Below are 12,522 nucleotides of genomic sequence, written 5' to 3' on the forward strand. Positions count from 1 at the left end.
TAAAGAAAATATTAAACACCCATCAAATTGACCAAATAAAAGAAAAGAAAAGAAAAGATTGAAAAAGATAAGATAAGATAAGATAATGATATGGAAAGGATAATAGAATTACATTGATTTTTTTTTGAAAGAAAATTAAATACTTTGATCTTGATCTACGTAATTGCAAGTTGCAACAACAACCATCCCGTCACTTCGGTTGTAGAGTAAGGGCCGGATATTTGCTATCCAATGAATCCGGGACAAAGTATAATTTTGTTTCATAGGGAATCAATGAGTTTCCTTTTGGAATCAATGAGTTTCCTTTTTTGTAGACTCCAAACTTGATTTATACTTATCGGGTAAAAAAAGAGGTTTATCTACAATTTACACACTTAGAAAATTAAGATCATCTAGGCTTTCAAAAAAAAAAAAAAAAAAAAAAGATCATCTAGGATTCTTGTTGTTTTCAAGATTAAAATCATCTACAATTTCTTTTTATCAGGATTCATACAGGTGGCTAAGAACGTTTACTGTAAACGATCTTAATAACTAAAAACTAATTAATGAGAGTTTTATATAGTAGAGTATACTATTGGCAATGGAATTCAATCCACGTTGAAGAGTAGTAATATGAGTTGTGAAACAATAGGAATATAAGAAAACATGAAAGCAAATATAAACCAACACAAAGAACCCAACACGCATGAGGCATCTAAAATAGAGGTGATCAAAGATACTTACATTTTGGCAATTGATTACATTTCAAGCCCAAAGTTCAAATAGTTTGTTGGAGTTGGAGGACAAAGCACACGAAAATCTTGAAAATCAACACCCCAGTGCACGTTCCTTGAAGAAATATGTAATAGAAATTAAATGTGAGATTTCTTTGTAGAATATAAGAAGTCGTTCATGAATTAAAAAACCAAAATAGAAACAAACCAATGTACATTAACATACACATAACGTTGAGACACATACCGTTGAGCAAGAGCAAATAGAAAAAATGATGATAATGGTGAAAAGAAGATTAACACACAATTGAGAGAATTGGAGAACTGAAGAGGAAACAATTTCAGTTTGAAAACAAACTTGAGTGTACTGGGAGTGTGATCCTATTTTGTAGATAATGTTTTACGTGGGAGTTAAAAGAAGCACTTTTACCAAATTTTGCCCCTACTTAAACGTAGGCTGCATTTTTAAATCTGATGGTAAAGTAAAGCAGTTTCTTAGGAGTAAAACATGGGAGAGTGGAATTCAAGCAATTTGTTAGGAGTAAAATGTGGGAGTGGAATTCAAACGTGTTAAGGTTTTTTTTTTTTTTTTTTTTTTGAATTTTAAAAAAAAGGGGCAGTTTTTTTTTACAAAAACGTGGTAGATAATTTTTTTGATACAACGTGGCTTTTTTCATTAGGTTTTTGTTTTCAATTTTTATCAATTTAATATTTTAAACCATTTCTTATGATTTAGAGATAAAGATAAGTTTATTAAATTAAGGGTATTTCATTAGTTTTTTTTTTTTTTTTTCATTCCAATGACTCCTCAATGCAATCCAAAAAATTTGTGTGTATGTGAGCCTGAGAGAAATAAAAGAATTAGGGTTAAACCAAGCATTTAAAAAAAAAAATTAATCAACAAACCAAAGTTAAAATTTAACTCTATTATGGATTTTTTAAAATCTAATCACCACATCATCAGCTATTTAAATAAATAACTAAATAAAATAAAATGTAACGCCAAACAAACCATACCACAACCACTAATAGAAATATAATCAAGAAGGATCAAATAAATTCAGACGTAAGATCCAATGCTAAACATATATAGAAGATCTGAATAAGAATGAGAAATTACGAAATTCGAACGGAGACAACAAAATTGGTATCAAACAGATAGTTTGAATTTATAGTTTATAGTGAAAATAAAGAGGAAGTTTTTATTTGGTTAAGGCCAGCTACAATAGATTTGAGGTAATTGAGTTACAATTTTTTTTTTTCCAGAGAAGAATAGAAGTTTTTTTTTTTTTTTTCTTTTTTAAAAGAAAAATCTCTGAGGGAATATTAGAGCCTTAGGCATTGAATGCTTCTTTTGTAGCATAAGGCAGCCCTGTCTTTGAATCACAATACCTATAACATAAAATGACAATTCATTTTAAAATTACATTTAAAAAAAAAAAAAAAAGAGTTAACGTGATACATAAAATAAAAAATAAAAAAAAAAAGACCTCAAAGAAAGTCAATCATAAACCAAAGAAAAGAAAACAAAAAGGAACTTGCAAAAGATAGAACCTGTAAATTTGTTGGAGCCTCTGACAATAAATGTCTTTAATCTAAAGAAAAGGAAATGAGGATTTAGAGCTAAATTAAATCTCTTCAATCTAAAAAAGAATGAGAGAGAGAGAGAAAGTGAAATAGAAACTGCAAAACGTACGTGAGTTTACGGGTTTTTAAAGTGTAAGAGTTTTAATTTACATATTTATCCTTGTTAGTTGAAAACTTGTAAGTGAATATGATAAGAGTACATTAGGCATTTAAAATTTGGAACCAAAACAGGGTGCAGCCCCTTAAATAGTAGTGTAGATAAATATTTATTTACAAGATATACATAGCAAGTTGGGCGTTTGTAGTCCAACGGTTAGGATAATTGCCTTCCAAGCAATAGACCCGGGTTCGACTCCCGGCAAACGCAAATGCAATTTTTTGAGATTTTTTCCCTCACTATGAAATTCTTGGATTTAAAGGTGATTAATGTCTTTGTTTTTGCTTTTCTTTTTTGTTTTGGTGGAACTCCATGAACGAATATCATTCCATTGATTTGTAGTGATATAATTTTGCTAAATTGATCTTTAGATTCTCTAAGCCTAGGACACTCTTGTTAAGTAGTTGTATGCATTATCATGATGTCAAACGGCTCAAAGTAAAAACTTAGGGTTTATTTGAATTTTTTTAAATATTTAGAAAAAGATGAAAAGTTTATTTATTTATTTATTAAGAGACAAGCAGTGAAGGAGAGATATTGATATATTTTCAAACTTTGATTTTGATCTTTAGAGGGAGAGATATTCTTTGGTGTGTGATTGTGGAAATATTGGGTCTCTATACTGACAGCTAAAAAAAGCTTGCAAATATTGAAGACTTATGTCATTTTGGTGAAATTAATTGTGAATAATAATTCGTCATACTAATACATTTATTTTCTAAAACAATTAAAGTTTTTATTGAGCCACAATTTTGGGGGCTTTGTTATGGGTAGGAGACTAGATTTAGAATTGTCCCTCCTTGTTAAGAGCCTTGTAGTTCAACTATGACCCCTTGATGTTGTTGATGAAGATGTACATGATTCAAATTCCTCCTCCGAACGTCTCTCATCAAGGAGGTATATACACACACACACACACATACTAGCCTCATTGCAATGAATTTTTTTTTTTTTTTCTAGTGTCATAATTTTCCTTTAAAAAAAATTGGATAAGTTTGTTTTGAATACATAGATTAGTAGGAGAGTATCCTATTTTGTAGGCATTTTAAGTGAAGTTAGAGATATATTTTTGCTGGATTGTTCTCAAGTTTTTTCCCTATTAAACATAAAGTTTAGGGGTATATCTAAACCACATAAAAGTCCAATCCAAAGAGGAGAATCCTCTTATAAATAGTATAGTTTTTTTGGTTTAGTGTCATAATTTTCCTTTAAAAAAAATTTGGATAAGTTTATTTTGAAGACATAGATTAGGAGAGTGTCCTACTAATCACAAAAATACATTTAAAAAAAAATGGATAAGTTTGTTTTGAAGACATGGATTAGTAAGAGAGTGTCCTACTAATCACAAAAATACCTTTTAAAAAAATAGATAAGTTTGTTTTGAAGATATGGATTAAGAGGAGAGTGTCCTATTTTGTATGCATTTTAAGTAGAGTTGGAGATATATTTTTACCAGATTGTCCTCGAGTTTTTTCCATGATAAACCTAAGGTTTAGTAGTATTTTTGAACCATACAAAAGTCCAGTTCAAAGAGAAAAATCCTCTTATAAATAGCATAAATATATTATTATTATTATTATTATTATTATTATTATTATTATTATGACTAACTCACTTTATACACCACTATTAATTTCTTTAAAACCTTCTCCTCTCTCCCCATGTGTGTATGTGTGTTAAAATACTTAGTATTCTAAAAGAAAAACAGTGGATTAATCTCATATTGAAAAATGAGTGCGAGTTAAAGACGTTTAAAACTTATTTTGTGTATCCAAGAATTAGACCATTTTGGATGTACACCACTCTCGAATTCTTTAAAACCTTCTCCCCTCTCCCCGTGTGTATGAGTGTTAAAATACTTAGTATTCCAAGAGTTAGGCTATTTTGGATATATACCACTGTCAGTTTCTTTAAGACATTTTCCTCTCTTCCTGTGTGTATATGTTAAAATATTTAGTATTCTTTATATAAAAAAATCACTTTATGGTGAAGAAGTTGTATTTCTATAAATCCATAATTTTTTTTTTGGAAAAACACTAAAGCTATTATAAATTTCACCATAAAAAGCTTGCAAATTGATATGGAAACATTGATTCATGAAGTTATCTATAAAAAAATGATTCATGACACTTTAACAAGATTTTTGTTTTGATAAACCACTCCAACAAGATAATAAATGAGTATTTGAATTACTTATATAATAAAATTTATAGTGTCTCTAATATTACCCTTATAAGAAACATTTGATACATTAGGACATAAAATAGAAGTTGCTTCTTTAGGGCCTTTCTCTAATAGGGACCCTAGGCCAAGGCCTAAGGCTGGCCCGGTTTATTGTTTGTAGCTATTGTATTGTTAAAAATAAAAAAAATAAAAAAAAACCACCAAAAGAAGAAGATGAAAAGGAAAGCCTTCTTAATTTTTTTTTTTTAAACAAGATAGAAATCATATTCTAATTTAATCTAAGTGTGTACTCTAGTCTTCTTAATTAGTTGTGCTTAGTTATTATCACATGTTGGAAAGGTACCTAAGAACCCCCACTCATGGGTATTATGTTTAACCAATGAAGATCAATGCCTAACTTGTAGGTTGTAGCCATCAAGAGTGTCTAAGTGTGAGTTTTTTTCCCCCACAAGTCTTTTTTATAATATAACGATTAGGGGAATTATGTTCCTAGTGTATTGGATTAGCAATTAGAGAGAGACGAAAGTACCATTGTGCAATTCATGTAATGTTCTATTAATTGGAAGTATTGAGAAGTAATTGTTAGAGCATTTATGGTGACGCTCTTAAATTGTTAAAAAACTTTTTTTAGTACCATAAACAACAAAATGCATGCTGCATTAATGGTGCTAAAACTAAAAATCTTAGCACCAAAGCTACAATAAATTGCAAAAAAATGAAAACTTACTGTAATTACAAAGTTATAAAAAAAAATTTATTCCAATTTTCTCTCTGCAACTCTCCAATCATTTCTCTCTCATTCTTATCTCTCTCTCTCTCTCTCTCTCTCTCTCTCTCTTCTCCTCAGATTCAATTTTTTTTTCTCTCTATTCACTCTCTCTTTTGTGGTGGTGATGGGTTGTGTTTGGTTGTGAGTGTGGTTGTGATGAGTTTTGAGGCCGGTTATAGGTGTGGTTGTGGTGGGTTTTATAGCTGGTTATGGGTGTGGTGGCAGGGGCGGAGGGAAGGGGGGGCGAGGGGGGGTAGGTGCCTCCCCTGAACTTTCAATTTTTTTACTGACAATGATAATGTATTGAACTGAACTTTCAATTTTTTTCAGAACTCAACAACCTTAACTAATAGAACTCTAAAACTTTAATATAAAACTATTGGTCCCACTTAGTAATAATAATAAAAAAAAAAACCTACTGCTAATACTATATGCCTATACGGAATAGGAATCACAACAGCCTAGTACTAATATAACTTTTTTTTTTTTTTGAATACTAATACTAATACTAATACTAATACTAATAGAACTCTGAAAAAAAAAGTATATATAATACAGTATAAAGCACGCCTCCCAAAAAAAGAAAGTTCTTTGAATTTTTTAAAAATTAAGTAAGGGGAGAATAATTAGTTTTTTCATAGTTTGTAATTTTGTTAATATAATAAGAGTAAATTTAATAATTCATTTAGTTCAGTACTTCTAAACTCTGCCCTCCCTCAAAATCTCTCCAATTTTGGAGAATTAAAAATGCGGGGTTAGAACTCATCCAAACCTCCCGAAATCCCTCCCTCTTCTTCCTTAAAAAATATCCAAATAAGGTAATTTAACTTACTCTCTTTCTCTACTCTACTTCCCTGTACTTACCCTCCATCCAAACAAGCTATTAGAGTTTCTGTTGAGTTTTTAAAAGCATTCAAGTAGAGTTTTTAAAAGCATTCAAGTCATTGAGTCACATTTAAATATTCACAGGTATATTGTGTACTCTTAATATTCATATTTAAATTTTTTTAGATTAATTTTTTTACTTTCAATCTTATCTTTTAATATTGGCCCCCCCGACCTAAATTCCTGGCTTCGCCACTGTGTGGTGGTGATGGGTTTTGTAGCCATTTTGGGTTGTTGGGTTTCATGTCGTTTTGTACCTAGCGGTAGCAGTGACAGTGGCTAGTGGTGTTGGGTTTTTGTGGCTGATTGTGTAAGTTTGTTACGTTTTGTGGCCGGTTGTGTGGGTGTGTTTGTTGGTAGAGAGGGAGTGAGAAAGAACTTAATAAATAAATGAGTTATAAAATAGTGCGTTAAAATAGACAAAATTAGTTTTTTTTTGAGATGCTAAAAACTAAAAATTACGAGTTTTTTTTTTTTTTTTTCAATTTTCCAAGGTAAAAAATGTGCTATATATATTTTTAATTCAATTGAGGTGAAGAATTTGAAACGAAAATGTCCTCTAAAAAAAATCAGGAAATGATGAACAGCTTCAAAGTACAGCAGATGTTATTTAATTTGTATTTTTTTTAAATTTTTTTTATGAGAGCAAATGTGCTGTATTTGATTTGGGATATGTGAATGTGAGACACCAAAAGTGAACAGACTCAACAGAGGAGTACTTGCACTTGTCGTCTAGTAATTTATAACCCATTATTAACAAGAAAACCATCACAAATGTTTTTCCCCTTCTGAATATCACCCGTTGATGAAAAATAAAAAATAAAAAAAGAATATACTGTTCCAAAAAAAAAAAGGTAAAACAAGCGAAGAAACTCGTGAGGATAACTGATAAAAATACAACTGTGAAGGAGAAGGAGCATATATAAATTAAAAAAAAGAAAGAAAAGGAAGGCCTCTCTCTCTCTCTCGTCTTGTACTAGTCTAGATATCTCTCTCTCTCTCTCTTCAATCAATCACAAAAACACAGTCCGATCTTATAGCCAAAATGAACGACACCGATGTCTCCAAGCAGATCCAGCAGATGGTCAGATTCATCCGCCAAGAAGCCGAGGAAAAAGCCAACGAGATCTCCGTTTCCGCCGAGGAAGTATGTATTTCTTTTTCCCCTCCCTTTTCTTTGGTTCCTGAAATTGAATTTTAGTTAAATTTTGATTGTTTTTTTGGTTAGGAATTCAATATAGAGAAGTTGCAATTGGTGGAGGCAGAGAAGAAGAAGATCAGGCAAGAGTACGAGCGCAAAGAGAAGCAAGTCGATGTTCGAAAGAAGATGTACAAATTTCTTCTTTTTTCTTTATTTATTTTTGATGATTTAAACGAATCGTAGTTTGAAAATTTTTGAGTGAGAGAGATTTATGTGTGTTTTTGCGAATTTGCAGTGAGTACTCGATGCAGCTTAATGCGTCTCGGATCAAAGTTCTTCAAGCTCAAGACGACGTCGTTAATGCTATGAAAGACGCCGCCGCCAAGGAGCTTTTGAATGTGAGCAGCAATCACCATGTGTATAAGAGGCTTCTTAAAGATCTAATTGTTCAGGTCAGTAATTCAATACTCTCGCTTTCTGTTCGATTTGAAATAAATAAATAAAAAATTCCTATTTTGATTGTCGTGATATTGAATTTATGCATTTAGATACGAGTGTACGTGTTTGTGAAAATCGTAGAAATTCGAATGGCTTTTCGGGATAAAGAATGAGAGGATTCGAGTATAGAAGAAATTTAAGCATACATGATGAGATTTGGATTTAGGCGAATGTGAAAATTATAGAAATTTTCAGATGGCTTTCGGAGTAGAGAATAAGTGGATTCGGGAATAGTAAAATATAAGTAGTTTGTGGAAATTTTATAGATTGAGATGATGTTTAAGAATAAGAGAACAAGAGGATTCGAGAATAGAAGAAACTTAAGCAAACATAAACTAAGACGATACTGAATCACGGGTAATTTCTTAGGCCAACAAGAATGGTTGTGAGAAATTATAATTCAAATGGCTTTTCGGAATAGAAGAAAATTAAAGCAAACGCTAAACATGTTAAGAGATATATGCTTCGGAATAGAGAATGAGATGATTTGGGAATAGAAGAAACAGTAAGATTTACAAATTGCATTTACACTCAAGATATGAGTAGTTTGCTACTAATTTGTGAAAATTTTAGAATTCAGATGGCTTTCGGAATAGAGAGCAAGAGGATTCGAGAATAGAAGAAACTTAAACAAACATAAAATAAGACGATGCTGAATTGCGAGTGATTTCTTAGGCCATAAAAAGTGAATAAAAAAAGGTCGTGAGAAAGTATAGGAAATTGTACTTGTGCGATGTCTAAGTGTGTTTTGAAAGTGCGGACTTAAATTACCATCATTTCTGATGATGGCTTGAGGTTTCAGAATCAGATTTGGTGATGAATTTGTAACTAAATCAAACCATGTGAAATGGATCGGGTAATCTTCAAAGCACAAGATTAGGTACAATCAGCAGATGGGTTTCTGATATATGATTGCTAATATAATGATTCTGTGATGCAGAGTTTGCTAAGATTGAAAGAGCCTTCTGTCTTATTGCGTTGTCGGGAAGATGATCTTCATTTGGTGCAGTCTGTGCTGGATTCAGCAGCAGAGGAGTATTCTGAGAAAGCAAGTGTTCATGCACCTGAGATTATAGTCGACAACAACGTCTATCTTCCACCTGCTCCCAGCCATCATAATGCCCATGCTCTTTCCTGGTAAATATTTTTTTGTTTAATTTGATACACTAATTATTGCCTGGTTCCATTTAATTTTTTATTTTCCAATTACCCCTTTGTTTGGGCTGTTTGGGGCGTTCTAAAGTAGTCTGCCTGAGTTGGACCAGGTTATTAAGGCTGCAAAAGCAGCTTTTTCAAATAGGACTTTCCAAAATTTCAAAACCGTCCTCCTCTTTTAGCTGTAGCTGTATGGTGGCCAGCCAATTAGGAAAGATTGAAATCAGTGGCTTTCTAACATCTTATGTTCTCAACAGCCTCTTTGTTATTGGAATTCTGTTGATGGAGAAGCTTTCTGATAATTTTATTGTTGTTCAGCTCTGGAGGTGTAGTTTTGGCTTCTAAAGATGGGAAGATTGTCTTTGAGAACACCCTTGATGCACGGTTGGATGTTGTATTCCGTAAAAAACTGCCAGAGGTATTTACCACTGTAAACTATATACATGTACAGTGTTATATTACATTAGCACATACAACTTTGTATCTAGACATATTCTGCCTTTGTTGATTTGTTAGTAGTCACTAATTTCATGGACAGTGATATCATTTGTAGTCATTGTGCTTAGCTGACTATGAGATTAAATGAAGTAAAGTATCAATTATTTTTGGTCCTCTACCCCACATCATTTACCATTGTTGGTTACTTTCTTCAAAAAATACCAACCAAAAAAAAAAAAATTGTTGGTTACTTTCTTCATTAATCACATTATTACACATGATGCCATTAGAATGGATGATATGTCATGTGAGACATATTCCAGTACTTGTAATATTGTGCTGCTTGGATCTGCAGCGATCATGTCTTGTGGAGTTAGATTGAACTAAGTTTCTGTTTCTCTTATTGCAGATCCGCAAGTGGCTATGTGGTCAGGTTGCTGCATGATGGGGAGGATTGTGTTGTTATTGTATTGCTTTGTTGCCCCTAGATTATTTAAGTCCAAATATTGGTCTTCGATGATAAGATAAGATCTGTTGTCCAATTGCTTTTGTTTGTGTATGTCCAGTTTCTTGTTTGCTGAATAATTTTTTTCGCTAAAATTAGTGTAGATGTTCTTCAGTTTGGTGCTCATATCGTTTGGGGCATGAAAAAGTACTTATTCTTAGTAATAACGTTAATAAATGTTACCGGCTTGATTATTTCTCTTATTTGTCCGTTTGAGCATAATTTGGGCTTAATGGTTTATCATACAACTCTGCAGAATAGCCTTCTATGCAAATTTGGAATGTTACTAAAATGGTATGAACTAGTGTGCTTATCAACCTGAGTTGTCCAATACCCCCACCAACTTTTAAGTTATGGTATGAACTAGTGTGCCGTTATCAATCTGGGTTGTCCAATACCCCCACCATCTTTTATGTTATGACTTCTACTAACTACAGTATGCAATGTGTTTATTTATTTATTTTTACATTTTAAACTTTAGTTACTATATAAGGGCGAAAAAATGGAGTATGACAGACTAGGATTGATAGGGCTTAAAATGGAACACTCATAGTGGGATAGAGGATTTTTATTCTCACCTCTTTTAAATCTTCTAAAAATTTTGGGCATTTATGCTCTATTAGGTATGCGATCTAGAATTGTCCATTGAAGAATGACTTTTCCCAGGTAGTGTTGTATAAGCCCTCTGGACATCCCAAATTCTTTTGAATGTTGGAATGCTTTTATTTTTGGGTATACATAAGCTCTAATTCTGTAGCTCATTCTCTAGTCCAATGGGCTTACCTTTGTGGTATCTGTTTTCTAGTTTTGTGGAAAGTGGAGATGCCTGAGTCCCATCCCACAACATTTCCTTTTGCTATCTTTGTACTCCTTAATTTTGGTAATAGAATGGTGATTTATTCAGAACTATGTGTGTGTGTGTGTATGCATCTCAATTTATTTGTATGAATTTATTATTATTGGTCTGTTGGTGAATATCATTCGAATTGTTGTTACTGTTTTATTTGAGATCCAAGCATTATATGAAGCCACCGTTATGTATGCATACTTCACCCAAAGCTTCCATAACTTCAATTGACCAGATTTTCATACAAAATTCCCTCGTAAAATGAAGAGGCGTCTTGGGATAGATATCTTTTGAAATTGAAGGGAGAAAAATATGTTATTCGAGTTCAGGTCATCAAAGGATGTATCAAAGTTTAGTGTGATTGGTCTGCGGCTAAAATGGGTATATTTACCTCCGATACTTTTTTAGCTGGAATATTCTTTTGTTTTAATGATGAGAGATTGTCATATTACTCACTAATTAAATAAAATGGTGAAGATTAAAACCTATTATCACTTGCCATTATATAATTAAAATAAAAGGAAAGTACCGGAAATGTTATAGCTCAATAAATCCACATATCATTATCTTGTGCCTATATCTAAAGGAGCAATAGGAAGGTCATTGGTAACATGGTCTTGGGTTTAGAAATTAAAAATACCTCCCAAAATTCAACTTTTTGTTTGGAAATGTGCTCATCATTGCATCCCTACCAAATTGGTCATTTCTTGCATGCTGCCTTGACAGACCAAGTGTGTCCCCGTTGCAACAAAATTGAAACATCAATTCATGTCCTGCGGCTTTGCACGTCATATTTGGTCTTCATTTCAAGGGCCCTTGCTTATTTTTGACTTTTTCAAGCTTGAGCTTCATGATTGGTGTAAACTTAACTCCAAAATTACTTCTCCTTTGTGCTATATTCCATGGTACATTATATTCACATTTACCATGTGGGCGATTTGGTTGGGATGCAATTCTTTGATATTTGTGGGAAAATTCATCCCTTATCATACCTTAAAACAAAATGCTATAGCTCATGCCATTGAGTTTTTCTTTCTCAGCACAGTGCTGTTACATCAATCACCTCCGTATTCCCTCAACTACATTAGATGGAGCCCAACTCCTTTCCTGTATGTAACTTTGAATACAAACGAGAGCTCGTTAGGTAACCCTAGCAAGTCTAAGGTGGGTGGCGTGGCTCGCTTAGCAAATGGAGCTTGGTTGTGAGGTTTCTCCTTGCACCTAGGAGTCACCAATAATACTATGGCTGAAATGTGGGGTATTAGGGAGGCATCAGTTTGGGCACAGACCAATGGTCATCACCGAGTTTGTCTTCAAACATTCTCTTCTTGCTTACAAATGGTTGAATTCTACTGATGATTATCCTATGGAATTTTCTAACTTGATTTTGGATTGCAGGTGGCTCCTCAACAGGGATTGGGAGGCACGCGTAGAGCATATATGGAGAGAGGCTAATAGCTATGTAGATCTATTGGCAAAGAGGAGTGCTTTTCAATTGAAAAGGGATATGATGTATGATACATGCCCCACCTTTTTGTGGCAATGTTTACATTGACATTCCATGGGTTTTGTCTCATCCAAGAGTCGTCACGGCTAATAAGGATCCAGTAGTATTTTGTTTGGTTTTCAGCTATCCCTCTCTT

General features: G+C 32.8%; 1 protein-coding gene and 1 non-coding gene across 2 annotated transcripts; both read left to right on the forward strand.

Annotated features, from left to right (window-relative positions):
- The first annotated feature begins 2,595 nt into the window (after positions 1–2,595).
- On the forward strand, positions 2,596–2,667 carry TRNAG-UCC (transfer RNA glycine (anticodon UCC)). The gene has a single exon. It is a non-coding gene; the product is annotated as a tRNA-Gly (tRNA).
- A 4,529-nt stretch (positions 2,668–7,196) lies between these two features.
- LOC142614434 (V-type proton ATPase subunit E-like) lies at positions 7,197–10,235 on the forward strand. Its single transcript, XM_075786956.1, has 6 exons — positions 7,197–7,442; positions 7,524–7,624; positions 7,732–7,888; positions 8,875–9,071; positions 9,408–9,507; positions 9,937–10,235. Exons 1-6 carry the CDS (start codon positions 7,341–7,343, stop codon positions 9,970–9,972), a joined length of 693 nt encoding a protein of 230 aa, XP_075643071.1. The 5' UTR covers positions 7,197–7,340; the 3' UTR covers positions 9,973–10,235.
- Positions 10,236–12,522: the final 2,287 nt, after the last annotated feature.

Source organism: Castanea sativa, chromosome 1, assembly GCF_040712315.1.
Source record: "Castanea sativa cultivar Marrone di Chiusa Pesio chromosome 1, ASM4071231v1".
NCBI lineage: Eukaryota > Viridiplantae > Streptophyta > Magnoliopsida > Fagales > Fagaceae > Castanea > Castanea sativa.

Excerpts from the sequence above, each read along its gene's own strand:
- LOC142614434 (XM_075786956.1), top strand. The coding sequence starts at position 7,341 with ATGAACGACACCGATGTCTCCAAGCAGATCCAGCAGATGGTCAGATTC. Across the intron at positions 7,625-7,731 it reads GTCGATGTTCGAAAGAAGAT|TGAGTACTCGATGCAGCTTA; the intron begins GTACAAATTTCT and ends GCGAATTTGCAG. Across the intron at positions 7,889-8,874 it reads TTAAAGATCTAATTGTTCAG|AGTTTGCTAAGATTGAAAGA; the intron begins GTCAGTAATTCA and ends TCTGTGATGCAG.